The sequence below is a fragment of the Balearica regulorum genome, chromosome 11 (assembly GCF_011004875.1).
Source record: "Balearica regulorum gibbericeps isolate bBalReg1 chromosome 11, bBalReg1.pri, whole genome shotgun sequence".
In the NCBI taxonomy this organism is placed as follows: domain Eukaryota; kingdom Metazoa; phylum Chordata; class Aves; order Gruiformes; family Gruidae; genus Balearica; species Balearica regulorum.
In genome coordinates this window covers 22336442-22353025 of record NC_046194.1, presented here as the reverse complement: position 1 = coordinate 22353025, position 16584 = coordinate 22336442, and the positions used below count along the sequence as shown (strand labels likewise).

At 41.0% G+C, this 16584-nt stretch overlaps 1 protein-coding gene across 4 annotated transcripts in view; it reads left to right on the top strand.

Moving 5' to 3' along the window:
- LOC104634811 (vascular endothelial growth factor receptor kdr-like) overlaps window positions 1-14765 on the top strand; it is a 135157-nt gene extending 120392 nt beyond the window's left edge. For 2 of the 4 annotated variants that reach the window (XM_075763718.1, XM_075763717.1), the window contains exon 30: window positions 9150-14765. In XM_075763718.1, the coding sequence (XP_075619833.1) occupies window positions 9150-9360 (211 nt within the window). In that variant the 3' untranslated portion in view covers window positions 9361-14765. Of the gene's footprint in view, window positions 1-5749; window positions 5842-9149 lie in introns of all 4 variants that reach the window. The other 2 variants (XM_075763721.1, XM_075763719.1) reach the window with 2 other exon arrangements.
- Window positions 14766-16584: the final 1819 nt, after the last annotated feature.

Here is a 16584-nt window from a genome sequence, read left to right as displayed (position 1 = left end):
CCAAAAGGAAAACTGTTAGACTATCTAAACAAGCTAGAAGGAGAATCAACTCTGTATTTCAGTACGACAACCCAAAGACCATGGTTAATGTATTTTAAGATCAAGAAAGAAATAATGTAAATTTTGCTTCCAGAAAGAAGTTGAAAATAAAACAGTTGCATGTCTCTGAAAGGAATGCTGCACTGTTGTATTTAAGTTACAGGAAGGTTAATTAACACAAAAAATGTTGATTCGTGTGTTAAAAATGAAAACTCATTTCATCAGCTTTGAGCACATAATGTCTTGCGACCGATTTAACTCTTCTTCCAAAATGCCAAGTTGCCTTGTGATTCTGAATCACATTCAAAAAGCCACAAGAGTGCTCTCTACTGAAGCTGGTCTCTCCTGTTCGTGATTCGATCTCCTGGGGCAGAATATTCTGCACAAGGCAAATGACAGGAGCAAAAGAGCTGAGAATACACATATCTATTCTAGCTGTTTCTTGACTGTCTCTCCAGTGTTCTCCTTTACTGATGGAACAAAGTTTGAAGAACCTCATTTATTAATCCAGAAAATAACATTTATAATTATACCAGTGTCTAACAAAGCTATGTTTAACTTTAGACATACAGAAGGAGTGGCACCTTTGCAATTGATGGGACTTGAGAAAAGTTAAGAAGGCATGTATAGTAAAGAATAGCATAAGCACTGCAAACCAAGTGCATTTACCAGAAACATGATTTCTATATTTGCTTTGTCATAGCTATGAAGACAGTCCTTCACCCGACCACCTTCATGATCCTTATTATATTATATTGTTCATATTTGGTTTACAAATAGAGGCTGTGCCAGTGTTTGCTATGTGTTTATCCATTCATAGTACAGACCCAGAAGAATAAAAGCAGATATTTAGCTTTTAGCTAACAGTTAGTCACAGTTCTTTGTATTTCTGTGACAATCAGACGCAGGCAGAGAGCTGACCTAGGAGTGAAACAGGTCTTCTCCACCTTCCTAGAAAAGTATAGTAACAATAGTAACCCATTTTACTGATTCAAATGTCAACTGGCAGAATTTCAAAGAATAGCTACCCAAAATATTACAAAAGAAAGAATTCTGTAGCGAGGAATTCCAGTCCTATTCAGTTAATTAAGCTAATTAGACTTTCACAGAATTGCCTAGAGTTTTCTCTGAAATCTGTTGATGAGATTTCTATTAGTTTCCTCAGTAATAAACTCAATGCTCTTTCCCAGCAGAGCAATTACTTTTTCTACATCAAGTCACCATTTTTCTACATTAAAGAGAAATGATAGACAAGAAAAAAACTGGTGCAATTTCTGCATAGTACGGGAGAGTTCACATGAGAGTGCACAGTCAGAATCTAGCAGTATTTCAGAGGGGCTAACTCCCTCACTCAGAGAGAAAAGCAAGATGGAAGGAGCTCGCCTTGTCTTTCCAGGCCTTAAAACCATAAATTCCAGGATGTTTGAAGGCAGGAAAGGAGGAAAAGGTTACACAAGGAAGGCTAGAGCCTTGCAGCACTAACAGGGAGCACTCAAATGCTACAGACTCTGCTGGATAGGAGCATGACTTCAGGAATAATACTGTTCAGCAGTATTTCCCCTGTAGCACTGTCCCAGTGTGGTACCTGGTGGGGGATTACCAGAGATCTAGATGCGGTTCCATGTTTTTATCCTACGCACATGCTGAGAGGATTTCTGCACGACACAGTGCATTGCTATGGAAACCAAATACCACCAGCTCTAAAAAAAGGAGCTCAAATGTCAGGAGCTGCATTACTATGATTCTTTACCTGGCCTGATCTACCTCTCTTTTCTGTATGATGTCATGTTGACACAAATCCAACACATACACACACACACAGAGCCTCCCTGATAGGATTTATCCTTCTAAAGATTTCTGTCAATCACCTCTGACTGCTCTTTCCCATACTGCATTTCCCCCGTTTGGATAAATAGTTGGCAGAGGAAGGTTCTCTCTCTCCCCCTTCCAGGCTTTCTGCTGAAAATCAGAAAAATCAACATCCAGCCAGATGTAGAAACACAAGAATTCCATAACAGCCTGTTCTTTCGAGATTTCCAGGAAAACCTTCTGAATTGCTATCAGGCCCACTGGGAATGAACATGAAGTAACACGGCTCTGCTGGGTTCAGCGAGTCTCTGCCTCACCCACACCATCTGGGGCTCTCCCCATTTACAGTCAACACTTCCATAGGGATTCCATTCATCGTGAGACACCTGATACTTTCTGTGCCAGCCAGACCGCGAAAGACCATCTTCACAGAGGTCTGCTATAAAAGCAAACCCTGCAGCAAGCTGTGTTTGTTGTCTCCTTATTCCCAGGTCCCAGCTACCATTGAATGGACAGAGGTGTCTTTTTTCTTGGCCACATCCTTCATTAGTATTTGAGGTCCAGCTGGGAAAGCTATTTTGTCAGCTTTTTTTTTTTTTTTTTAATCTTGCAGACTATCATTGGCACAAATAACTTGTTTTACATAGTCTCAGAGCATCCTGATGCCCTCTCATTTGAGGACATGACACCCCTTGGCGCTACTGCACTACTAACTTGAAAACCAAGCCTCAAAAGCATAGAGAATAGTCTCGGAGAGGTCAGAAGAGTGCTGGTTTAATAGAGGAGATAGTCACCCTTGTTAATTGTGTATCTCTGTCTACCAAAAACATTTACCCTGGATCTTTTTCAAACAGTCTTCCTTTTCTAAAATAAAACTGTTCAAAGGCTTAGCATGTTTTCTAAACCAGGGTGGCTGCATTTATTATTATTGCCAAAATCTTGCTGTTTATTTATCTTGCATTCATTTCTCTGTTGAGTTTAAAATTTGGCAACGCTACACACCACAGAGTGTCAGAGTCAAGAGTTTATTGAGGATGAATCTGATACTCTGGGCCTGGAACCGCTGTTAGACTGGACTAAGCATTTCTGAGCTCTAAGTGTTTTATGCTGCTCAAGTATAAAGCCGCAACCATAGCTGTAGTGAGGGACAGAAAGATTGACTGGGATAATGACACTGGAGTTAGCATTCAAGGAAGTGCATTCAACATAGAGGGGATTTAATGATGGGATGACTCTGGTGTCAGGTTGCATCTCATAATATTAATAGGCTACTGCCAAGCACTGCTTTAAAATTCTCCCAGAGACTCTATAATCAAGTTATTGTTTAAAATTATAATAGGTTTTATATCTGCTCAGTTGTCCTCCCTCCATCCCTTTCCCTTCTCTCCCTCCCAACCCAATTATCCTCAGTTGCTCTGAAATTACTTCTCTGGCCCTGGCCAAGTCCCATGACACCAGGTGACTGAGGCTCAGCTGATATGCTCTGGGCTCTGGATGCTGCATCCAGATCACATCACTGGGAGCTCTGCCTTTGCCAAAGCCAAACTGGGCCTAAGGCAAGTCAATAATATTGAAACAAACTGACTTTGCTCAGGAGCATCAGGCATTCATGTCCAAATGCAAGGTGCCCAACAAAAATGCAGCGCAGCTAATTGGCTAGAATCCTTTTGCACCATCTCAGAAAAATACGGCATGGAAATATGTTTGCTCCATAGCAAAACTTCGTTTCAGAAGATTTTTCTTCTGAAACGAGCACGCTGACATAGCAAATGTACTTACTGCTGTGTCATGTAGCACCCTGCACTATGACCTGACGAGCTCCAAAATATAAGTAACTTTGAGTGAGTTATGTAAGCCACTTTCTTCTAGGATTATACTATATGCTAACAGTGGCAAGGGCTAAAAGGAGAATTGTGAAAGGCTGTGGTGCTCAACTTGGTTTTGACCGCAGTGCTTTTCATCTCGCTGCATTTTGAGTGCTGGAGCTAGTGTCAGGGACAGCTGACCAGCTTTGCCACATGTGCAAGGGGACGCATACTTCATGAGTGGGTGACTTTGGCCTGTTAAAACTTTATGCTAGCTGTACTTTGTACTTAGAGGTGTTTCAAAACAATGGATTCTTGATCCTAACCCCTTGAGTTCTCCGTGCTGGTAGACTACTGATACACTGATACTGCCAGAGGGGAATGCAGGATTAAGTTCTTACTGCACAGCACCCCATCTAAAATATATTAAAGCAAACTGTGAATCAGTCATAACTATCAAAAGAAAAAATAACCCTTTTATTTATTTCATTGCAGAAAAATTTAAAAATATTAATCACTCTTACTCTGTGCCTCATTAAACACTTATGAAATCTGTTATAAAGCCCTGAAGCTCCTACATGTTATTATGAGATGCGGTCATGAGACAAACTGCTCTACTTGGCAACACTCAGCCCAATTTCTCATCTTTCCCTAAACACAGCTTCTGAATGAGGCCAGGATTTCTACATGGACACAATAATCTGTTAGTTTTTCCTGCTGAGGACAAGATACTTGGGCGTCACATTGCAAAGCCATAAGAGCTGCTCCACAGCACTGTAGTCCCTCGCTGGATGGGGTGATTTTCTTACAGCCATGTCTCTTTCTCCATGCTTCTCTTCAAGTCATTGACCCTGAGATTTAGGCTAACAGAAACTGGCTTCCTCTCACATAAAATAAACAGCTCCGGTAATGATTTCCCAGCTCTTTGATGATTTCAGTATTTTTCTACCTCTAACCAAAATCTCTGGTTCGTACAGTAGGATGAAAAAGTCCCATTAGGTCATTTAGGCCTTCTAGCTATTACAGATTATCTTCTAAACAACTTTGACACCTCTCCAGAAAACTTAAAAAAGATTGGGAAAGATTACTTGATATTCAGGCTAACTTTTCCTTCATCTAGTTTAATTCCTAGCCTTTTCAGCTTCCTCTGTACCAGGAAATTTGACAGAGCACAGTAAAAATGGGAACTGTTAATGGCTCTCACCACCCACAGTACCACAGTAAAATACACTTGTCCAAGCTTGCGTCTGGCTCCCGAGACCTACCACCTATATTGTGGCCCCACACTACGCGTGCGTGCAATAGCATACAGCCCAAGCTCTGTGATACTCAGGCTGTTTGATACAGTCCTATTTACAGACCCGGCAGGCTTTCAGTTATCAACACTGGGTCCACACCAGTAGGTTCCTCCACCTCATTTGGTTTTACATCTAAGAGACTCGACCCTGGCACCAGGCTCAGGGACACTACAGAAATACAGCCTGAAGTGTAGCAGGATTTGCTGGTAATTCTGAATGTCACTCTTAGTTGATTTGCTGCTACTGATTTGGATTCTTCTAATCTTCTAGTATCGATTCCTCCAGGGCTTTCATCACTTTTTTACTTCTCCCCATAAATTTCCCTAGCTTGTAGGTATCTTTATGAAAGAGAGGAGTCTAGTGCTGTGCCTTGGCTAACTCTAGTCTCAGCCTATGAAACAAGGCTGGGGCCAGCTCACCACATTCTGCGAAACATGTCTCCCCAAGCAGCGCTCCTCAGAAACGTTCACATTATGAAAGAGGGTCCTTTAGGTTACAAAATCTGTTTGAGGTCAGGAAACGGCAGTGTTCAGATTCTCATGTTTCCCCTTATCCTGCCCCAAACAGTACACATTCTTGCAAGGACAAGCGAGTTTTCAGGTTGGTCATTGTGTAAAATGTGACCAGCTTGGGTCAGCGAGCAAACGCGTTTCAGTTGAATGTCACGGTATTCACACGCCTAATCTTCAGTATTGTGCCACGGTGAGAATACTAACAGTCAAATGGGACTGGGCTCAGACATTCACAGTTATGAGCAGATTTATCAAAACTGAACATCTCTTTTATCACCTCCTGCAGCTGCAGCACTCAGAAGTCAGGCAGAGGCAAAATCAGCAAGGAAATACCTTTCGGGGCAGTGTAATGCCAACCCAGGAGAAGCACTGAACCAAGTAATGGCTAGCTTTTAATGAAATTATTTAATTACATAACCTTTATTAACTTCTGTAGCTGCATAATTGCGTGATTAATCAAGTCTAATGCCTTCAGTCAGAAAATGTTTATCGGTGGGGCTCAGGGAGAATTCTTCTATCTTATACAGGGTAGTACAATTGGCTCAGAGCATAAAGGGGTTTTTGCTTTCCTCTGAAGCATCAAGTACTGACCACTGCCGGAGGCAAGACTGATGTCTGATTCAGTGTGGCAGTTTCTATGTAGCAAATGAGATTTCAAGGACAGACAGAAAAGGGATGCTGCAGTCTCATTTTCCAATATACAGTCCAAGCATATGTACATTTCTCTGTTGCTGAGCATGAGCGGAGCAGATTGAAGCATCAGTAATATAGAGCATTAAAAGGAAGAATGCAAAGACCCTTAGATAGCTTTAATTTAGGAAATGCATTTAGATAAAAGGAATAGTTTTGAAAGTTAATTGCATTTTGGTCTGCCATAAGACAGCTAATGACAAAACTTGCTTCTGACCTAACTCATCAGCTTCCTATCTTTGGAGCAAATATTAGATGTCAGCATTTAAGAGTCCTTCTTCAAACACCAGCATGATTTCAGTGATAGGCAGAATTATCCCAGATATCCAGTCTCCTGACCTACAGGGGCAGAAACCTAACAAGAACACTTGCTGGGAGTCTACACGGGTCTGAAAATTTCCCATTGTGCAGCCAAACTAAACCCTAATAACACTTCTTTTTCTCCTGTACTCAGATATGCAGGCTGGGGGCCAAGTTAAACAGATACTTTTAAGCTTCTCTCTGTCTCCACTGACAACTTTAATACCTGGCAAATTAGAAGCCAGAGCATCCATGGAATTGTCTGACACAAGTCAATAGAACTGAGCAACAAAAAGAAAAATACATAAATAAACAGTGAAGCCAAGTTGTGGTTCCATTGCTCATGCCAGGGAAGAATTTATCTACGGAGAAAGGGTGTATAGAAAGGGACAGCTGCCAAATGTATAGTATACAGAAGAAGTTTCCACTCACGTTTTTCTCTGGACAAAGAGGGAAAACTTAGATTGTGAAAGCAGAGCATGGTACATTTTTGTTGAAGTTCTCAGGGTTACTATTTATTTTAGAATTTCTGCTTTGCCACTCAACAGGTGTGGTTGCCCTGTGCAGGTCTAAGAGCACAGTAACATTAGCTTTAATCTATGGTCTCTGCCTTTGCATTTTAGAAGCCACAGAACCCAAGTTTATTCTGGATGTGCAAGACATGGTGGGCTGGCTCTTACAACTCAGGGGTCCTGAGTTCATTTCCCAGAGACAAGGCTGGAGATGCAAACATGCTGTGGAAAGCCACCGCAGCCCACTGAAATCAAGCCAACTACGAAGCAGCCAGTCTCCCATTGCAGCTGATTAGAGTTGCAGCTGTTTGTTATGTCTGAATTTGGCTGAACATCTCAGCTCCTGGCTTAAAACGACTGGCTTTACGAACTATGATATACAGATATCACCTACTCCACACACTCCCCCAAGAAGAGAACTACAGGGATAGATAATTTAGAGATGGACCCTACAGGCTGTTCAGTGTGGTTGTGCACAGATCATAAACCGGTGTTCTGCTCCAGCCAATGCACCGCACGCTCATGACCTTTCCAGAATTAGCAAAAATTGTCAGTGAAGATACTGACACTAACTCTGTCAGCCAGACTGAGAATATCTGCAGCTTGTGGGAAAACTGAAGCTTTTGACATGTTCCAGATTCAGAGGCAAGATAACACAACTTCTAAAGTCATAGAGGCATAATCTAGCAGGACATATTTACCCTTTCATAGTTGAAAGGAGCTGGGCCTACTGTGTATTGCAGTTCTGTCATGCCAAGCATCAACCTGCTCTTAAGCCTGCAGCAGTTCTCTCTGCTGTACCATCACAAAAACATGACAGCACGCACAGTTGGTGTCTTGGATCTGCTACTTTTCCTATTCATGATTTTTCCTCCCCTTCCTCCAATTACTCTATCTGTCTCTTGGCTTTGTTTTGTTTCCTGGAGCAGGAACAGGCTTTGCTTTCTTTCTAAAAGCACCACACCGAATCCCTGATCCACTGTTGGGGACTGTAAGCACTGCAACACTACAAATAAAATAAGTGTAATGAATTAAACAATTATTTGATGAACTGTTGATTATTTGGATGTGGTTTAGGGTCATTAGAACGTAGCTTTATGCTCCTTTAAACATATATGAAACATACACACAAAGTGCTTGAGCACTGCCTGATTTGAAACTCTCCCAGGCACATTCATACGTCATTCTGAACTGAGACATGAGCAATGCCACAATCAGTCTGCGAGTGAGGCTTCTTCCAGAGAGACGCGTGTTAAAGGGTCCCTAAACAAAGTGGATGAGTTCAAATGCCATTCTCACATTGGGATCCTTTTGAGAACCAACCCTAAATTATCCAGGCCTCTTCCAATGAAGTCCTCAGATGGAAGAAACCAGGCTTAACAGAACATTATTTTTAAGGCAGTCTATGACAGAAAGTACCTTTTTTTTCCTCCACAATACTTGCTGTTCCTCAAGGTCACCTTGCGATACAAATCCTCTCCAGGGTTCTCCTACTTTTAACATTGAGGTTGCTCCATGTGATGCAAGTTGCTTCTCGCCCACTGCCTTCATCATCTATAATAAGAGAAGACAGCAGAAAATGAAAGCTGGCTCTCTTTAATAGCATCAGTTACAGGCCAGCAGTTGTAATGTTGAAAAGCGCTGCCCTGCAGTAGCGTACTGCTCAGTAATTTTAAAGGGCTAGAGAATACAAGAGAGATTTTGCCCTACGCTGCAAGAGTGCGTTCAACACACGCTCTTGCTTTCAGTATCATTTTAAATTGGAGTCTGTCACAGATTATTCATTATTTATTATACTTAAAGTCATAGCCTTCAGTTCTGCTTTCAGAAAAGTCAAATTTTTACTGACCTGTGTCAGAACAATGAGAGAGAATATTATTGTATGTATAGGACAGGTGCATTTATAACTAAGATATACATAGTGCACTGAAATGCAGTAAGCTAAAAAGACAGGGCAGCAGGGCTCCTGATTTATTCCTAAATCTACTTTTAAAACATCTATTTGAAATACCTAATTCAGTTCCCTTATCCAATCTGTAAAATGTCACTGTCTTACAGGATGCTGCAAAGGTAAATTGAAATGCTTTCTATACTTATTTTTTTTTAAAAATTACCATTAATTACACAAAGAGACAAAACCTTATGGAGACAGAGTCAATATATTATACTGTTTGTTCTCAACAGGCGGAGAGCTGTTAGCAAGAGCAAAGAATCCATATTGTCTGATCATGAGCGTGAGGCTGTCAAATACCAGCCAGCAGTACAGGTCGAAGAGGACACCATGGACTTCACACTGGAAGACTCTGTTCTCCTTCCGATGGATCCAAACCTGGAATGCCACAGCCCACCTCCAGATTACAACTCCGTCATTCACTACTCGGCCCCTCCAGTGTAATCAGCCCAACCTGACACAGGGCATCTTGCACCTCTCTTAACCATGCTAGATTCTTATGTGCCTCCATGCCTGGATAAAGAGGTTGGGTAAAAATGGAAGGGAAATCTGTCAGGACAATGGTTCATATGTTTCTTCTGGCACATCTCTGATGGGAATAGAAACATTTTAAGAGCATCTTCTTTGCTATCGTTAAAGGCCTGTTGCAACATATGCAGTAAATTAAAATTCTGTCTACCAGAACCGTTAAGCAGGAGCTGTAACCCAGAACTGCTTCCACTCCTCCCTTCCCCAGCGGGGGCTGTTCACTGGCCTTTGCAGATTTACAAGTTTTTTCGTCACATTTTAATCCATAAGAGTCACCAAGAGTCACGTCAAGCTAGTTGTGAAATCAAGATTCATTCTACTGATCCTGCACACATCCTGCAGGGATTGTTTAGTACGATGCTGTAAGGGATCAGTTGAAAACAACAGCCATACACACTAATGTTTTGCTTTTGGAGAAAATCCAAAATTGAAACATCATTTTTAACTTGGGATCTCATCTCCTGTAAATATTTTTGAATTATTTTGAAATCAAAAATATTTTGGTTCCAATTTGTGATTTAATTATTTCCATTGCCTAGAGGATACACTCCTAAAAATGATATGGCACAGAGAAAGCAGACAGGCTCATGTATCTTTTGGGCCATCAGGACATACAACGTGTGTTGCCCTGTGTTTTCTCCTTGTTCAAACACCAATTTATTTAGCATACATGCAATAGGGAATCTTGATGGAGATGCATCTGGAATGATTGCAAGGCAAAATCACTGCCTTAGGTAAGAACCTTCTTAAGCTTAAAGAGACAGAATTTCCCAGCGCGCACACACGTTTGTGTGAACGTGCATAAAATACTCACTCCCAACACAAGAGTTACACAGAAATGCACATACACCCTTGAGGCACTGGCAGGGTAGCAACATTTCTATATTTCCTTTCTGCACACAGGCTATTTACTAAAAAAAAAAAAAAAAAAAAAAAAATTCCTTTGGATTCTGTGGCAGATGCCCAACAGTTTGATCCTGGGAATACCAGCCCACGCTAAACTGTAAGCATATGTGACACATACCTGTCTCTGACTGTCTTGCAAAGGTAATGGTATGATGTGCAATGCCCTCTGCATCTAAACCCTTCATGGGTTCCTGGTAATTCAAAGCTTGTTTTGCAGCCTAATCACGCAGGACTGAACGGATCACAAATTCTCACCTTTTAGAAATTCAAAGTGTGTTGTCCGTCACCCAAAAGCTGTGTGTGGCAGGGACTTTAGGTCTGCAAGTATGTATCCCCAGGTCCCATGCATACCCCATGCGTACTCACAACAACTTCAAAAATAAGCAAATAATCCTTCTCATTTAATGTGCCATGTAACAATCAGAGTTGACTTCAGAAATCTAGGAAAGCAAAAAGCATCTAGGTTGCAAGTAGAAAAAGCTTGAATGAGAAAGATGTTCATTGACAGTCAAGGCTAAAACCTCCTAAGTTACAAACCTAGATCTAGAAATGACTCTCTGTGCGGTTTCTTGCAAAGTCTGCACAACCCTTTTCTTTTCCTCTTAGACTTGACACCAATTTGACTTCTTCAGAGACAAAGAATTTTTCTCCCCAGTTACAAACTAAAGGCAAAAAAAAAAAAAAAAGCAACACTTGCAAAACAATTGCATTACCTTGGCAAAGACAGCCTAAACACCCTCGCAGCAGCGAAGAAAAAACTTCTGGATGATCAGTTAGTTGGTTACATTGAATTAAACACAAACAAGCCTCAGGTATTATCAAAGGGAGAAACAAATCTCCAAACCCCATCCACGTTAACTGTGAACGCTAAGGCATCTGAAGGACAGGCTCTCGGGAACTGCGCTGCTTCTCCTTGACTTCAGATACAACGTAGTAAGGAAATCACCTGCAGTAACTCATGAGCCCCTTGTTCGTAGTGGACCTGCTAGATGGCTGTGGTCTGTAGTCGCTTTATGGTCATTTTTGCACTTCTTTGTATTTTAGTACCTATGTATTAAGTAGAGCTCGTCATATAACAGAAGAAACTACTGGGAAAGAATTCATCTGATGAGCCCCAGAAAGCTCATTGGATCAGTCTTTCATCAAACAGTAAATTAACCATCTATAGCTCTGATCAAATAATCAATCACTTTTTTCGGAAATAATTTATTCACGTGGCAAAAAGAAAGAAAGGTGCAGACAGTTTGTCTGGCTCTACTGTTAATGGCATCAGTGCGAGATGGTTTCTTATTGTGCCTTGTTCTGTCGGGTAAGAAAATGATAATGTTTAAAAACCTTTGCTTATGAACTTTAAAATAAGTACAGAGAGGGGAAAAAAAACCCCCGCAAGTATGCTGTTTTGAAAAAGAATGGGAAACACTGCTGGCTGAACCGTCTGCTTCTAAGAGAGCTGAGTATATCAGCTTTCCACGTGATCAAGGATGAACTGAAGAGGTTTCCCTGGGACCAGAGGAACACGAAGCACGTTTCCCGAGCGGGACCCCAGCGGACACTCCCACGGGTCCTTTCTGGCTCTCAACAGCAGGCATCAGCATTTTGGCATCGCTGATGTGAAAACAGAGCGCAGGCTCAAGTGCTCCAGATGCATTTTAAAGCACTGGTTGCATTGACAGCCCCCCGAAAACTGAGGGCTCCTCCGCAGTGGTAAAATCAACAGCCGTCTTGAGCGGAATCGATGGCCGTTTCTTTAGAGAGCAAAGATACCCTCCGAACCTGCGACAGTGGCCTGCGAGTGTTCTGGAAACGGCAAGTGACTGATCTTTGGGCAGCTGTGTTTCCAATGTTTATTTTGAGTGATATTTTTTTTCCTCCTTATAGCAAATGTAACAAGCAAAAGTATTGCCTGAAAAGTATTATTGAATATATGTCTTCTATTTTATTTACTAATATTTTGTTTGTCCTCTTCTCTCCTCCCTTAATTTAATTATTGTTCTTTTCTTACAATGATGTATATAGTTTACCCAGTAGAAACAAATATAGTGATTCATTTATATGGTAAAATTTGTAACATTTTAGTCAAAAGGGAAAGAGATACCCAGACATAACAGAGTTAAGTATTGTTACTAAACACTTCACTAATGCTTGCAGGCCAGGCTCCAGTTTACAGTACCCTACTAGTGCCATTTCATAGCAATTCTCCTCTTGGCTGCGAGTATCTCTGGTCTCACTTCTTCTCCACGGTATTTACTTTCAGTTAGGAAACAGGGATCTGGAGGAATCTGGCAGGTTTATCTCATTCCTGAAAGTGTCACCATGCAGCTCATAGTAAAGGCAAGGAATTTCCACTGCCTCTGGTTTAACTGAAGGCTGGTGTATTGGCTAGAGGATCGGAAAGGGCCAAATTGTTTAAATGATGTGATGTTTATTATTTTTTCAGACTTCTCAGGGATTCTTACTCCACTCCTGTCAGCCTGCTGCTTTATCTAACCTGCCTGAGCTCAATGGTATCTGGTATTAACACGTATCTGTTTCCTCTAATGGTGCTTACTCCTACTGTTCTTGTCCTCCCGTAACCCCAGAGCATTAGGGCAAGGGAACTCAGTGCTCCCCACAGAGACGCGCTGTCTTCTCTCCAACAATCACCTGCCACGTCGCTGTCCAAGGATAAACTGCCTTCGCCTCCATGTCGCAGTTCAGGCTGCTGTTTTTAACAGCCTCTGGTTTCCTATCTCCTCTTTTCTCTACTTTTCATCTATTTCTTGATATTTGTTCTTCACAGTCCCTTCGGATTGCTTTTCTCTGCCTTGTGAATAAGATCAGGTATAGGACTCATTTCCCTCTGCTATTTCCTGTATATCCACTCTTGCAGAGGCTGAACTAGATAATCTAAAGCAAGCTTTTTAAACCTTAAAAATTTTCCAATATAGGCAAGAGGAACTAGTTTATATTGGTTTGTGTGGAAGCCTCCCTGTATCCTTCCCTGAATGAGAGAAGCTTTTTAATCTATTGATTTTTCAGCATTTGGTATCTGGAGCAAAAAGTTAGTGACTCTGTATGTGAATCTCATCTTTCTCCTAGCCCTTCCTCAAACAGTGAGGTTTTCCTTAGGTTCTTCCAAGTTATCCTCACAAGAAGGGGGTCCTAACGAGGGTGCTGGGCCCACACCAGCTACTCAGGATATCAAGGAAGGTCAGATAAAACCCTAAAGTCTGAGTAATAGTCTCAAACAAAACCACTGACATTTGAACCCACTGAAAGCTGAAGATGTATACATTATGGGCTGCCTACAGGCATGACCTGCTCTGCTTAAGATGTCCCACTAATGCAAACACCACTCTTCAGTTAGCCTGCTTGGGCTAACTGCTAGCCCAAGGCTAGCCTGCTTTATGCTCTTGTATACTGGAGGGATGTTCGTCAGTATGTAAGCCTGTAACTGGCCAGTCAACAGTTTATGACTGAACTTCTCAATGATCCTTCACGCTGAGCACTGCCTTGTCATGTCCTATCTTGCTTTATGATTTTGATCTGGCCCTGTTGCAGCTGGAAGGGTGTTGTCTTGGGTCAACGGTCTCTAGCTCCCACCAGCACCAACTGGACAACACCTGGAAATGTTTGCAGGGAAACATCACTAGCAAATAGCGACATTACAAGACAAAGCATTTTTGGGTTTTCCTGAACACAGGAGTTAGCCAGGATCAGTATCATACTCAGAAATCAGCCTATAATTTTTTCTTATTATAAAGTGAATGGAAATTACATAAGGTAGCAATAATTCTTTTGCCCCTCCCTGCAAATAGAAATGGCCAAACCCCAAGATCCATTTTCCTATTTTTATACTATGCCACAAAAAAACCTAGAAAGTGTTTTGCCAAAGTAATGACGCCAGGTCCATCTTACGCAAGTAAAATTCAGGGAGGACTTCTGGATTTGACCCCATTGAGTCAGTCACTGTACAGGCTGTAAGTGCTGAGCCCAAGCACTGGCTGGTTTGTTTGACACGTTGTTTTCATACCATGTCAGCCTCAAAAAGAAAACTTGCTGGACTGGGTCATTTGGGACCCCAAGCGAATGGGATGCCATAAGGGCTGTGGTTCCAGGAAAGCTACTGTGGTATGCGCTGAGCAGCGTCCCATTGTCTTGTGCCATGACAGCCAGCACATCCTTATTACTCAATTCATTTTTCCTTAGACCTTGAGTTGTCAAAGCAGCTAATGAAAATTGGGAAAACCAAGTAACTTGGGACTCAAAGAAAATAAACTAAGTGCCATGTAATACTCAAAACACTAAGGAATGCTTGTCTGCCACGTTCCTGTCTGCCTGAAGAATGTATGCACTGAAAACAACGCTTTCTTATGTAGTCAAAAATTGTACTGTATCTATTAACCAAAAAAATAAAAAGATTCTATATTTATACAGCCCAGGGCTCCTTTGTGTCATCTCTTGGCTTGAAAAGTGTAGTCCTTGAAGCAGAATATAAATAAATAATGCAACAGTTTTGAGAGTTTTTTTGTTTTTTTTTTTTTACAAGGCATAGATCTCATATTAATTTCTACAGGGGGTTCAAAACTTAGGACATAAGCCTGCCACACTGTCATTGCTCTGAGGTATCTAACCACTACATTTGCTTAAAAGATTCACAGATCTCAGAAAATGCTGGCCCAATTTGCTGGAGAAATACACAAATCTAGCTGCCACCAAGAACAGTCCATGAAATACAGAGACCAGAGAGTCTTGGTAAATTTAAAATAAATAAATGGGACTGAGGCAGAAGACAGAATCAGAATTCTGCATTCTAAATAAGACTCACGTTCACCAAAGCATGTAAGTACATAAGTCTGTGAAGATAATTTGCAGAACATGGTAGCATTTGGGAGTTGTTCGGATTCAAAATTCCAGAAATCGTGTTTCATTTAGCTTACCATAATATTCTAAAAAGAACACAATTAAATAAATATTTCCCAATACACCGCAACGATGATGTTACTGAATTCTCACTTGAATAAACTCGGCACTGTTGAAATATAGAATATTCCACGCTCTTATTTTGTAGTTAACGTCTAACATTTAGAAGGCCGAGGAAAAAAATCTCCCAGTAACAGCCAAGTGCAGCAGGCATGCCATTTTCCCTACCAGCTGGCTAATCTCTCTGAAATACTATTTCCCATTCCTCTTTCCATTTTGGTGGCACAGCAGGTAACTACTGGCAGAAAAAATATGAGATCTTTGCAGGTTTTTTTATAGACTGACAAATACTTGTTTCCACTTAGGTCTTAAAATAAATACTGTTATTAGAAAAAAAAAATGTGCTAGAGCTTCAGAGCCATTCTTCCATTAGCAGAGTCTTAAAAGTTATTGGTCTGTGTATTTTGCTAGTCACATTAAAAACTATGAAGCACTCAAGTCACTTCAAACATTTTAGTTTCTCTTCATTCCCTGTTCCAAACAGTCCTAGAAATAAGTGTCTAAATTATACATGTCATTTGAAATGCAGCAATCTCCTTTCATCCACATAATGAGCAAGAACATTCTTCTCTGTAAACTATAAAATGTTTTAGTTACTTACATAACGCATGAGTCATTGCATGCTAGGCAATATAGAGTCTCCTTTATGGGGAAACTAATGTATTAAATAGTGGAAGGAAAATATACAAAATTAACTCTGATTTGCTTTTAGCACAAAATGTGAATTATTAATCACATACAGCTTGAGTTACACTTGCGGAAGATACTCTGTTATGGCATGCCTTGGAAAAGAATTTGGGGGAAAAAAGTACAACACTAGGAATCAAGAAATGTAAGCTTTTCTCTCAGGTCTTGGCCGGGGTACAGAACTTCTCTGTCCCTTTCTTTTGGCATATATGATGTAAAAGGTTTTTAGTTTTACAGCAGCAGCATGTAGAGATGCAAGACCAGAAAATCTGTCTAAAGTATTGAAACTTGGTGGTTTGAGGTGATAAAAATCCAAGAAGAAAATAGGGACTACCAAGAGAAAGATTTACAAGTAAGATCAACAGATTTTGTGGCGGTCACATTAGAAAGCCAAGAAGAGAACCCAGCTGATTTCCAGTTGGGTCCTTTTTCCTTCATCCCATAATGAGAATTCACTTACGAGGGTTTGTAAAGTGCAAATGCTTTGAAAGAGTGGGAACTATTGTTAATTTTGTATGCTTTGTACGCAGTGAGGCCCACAAGCAGTAGATAATAATTTTGTCCCAAAACCCACGAAGTTGCCCA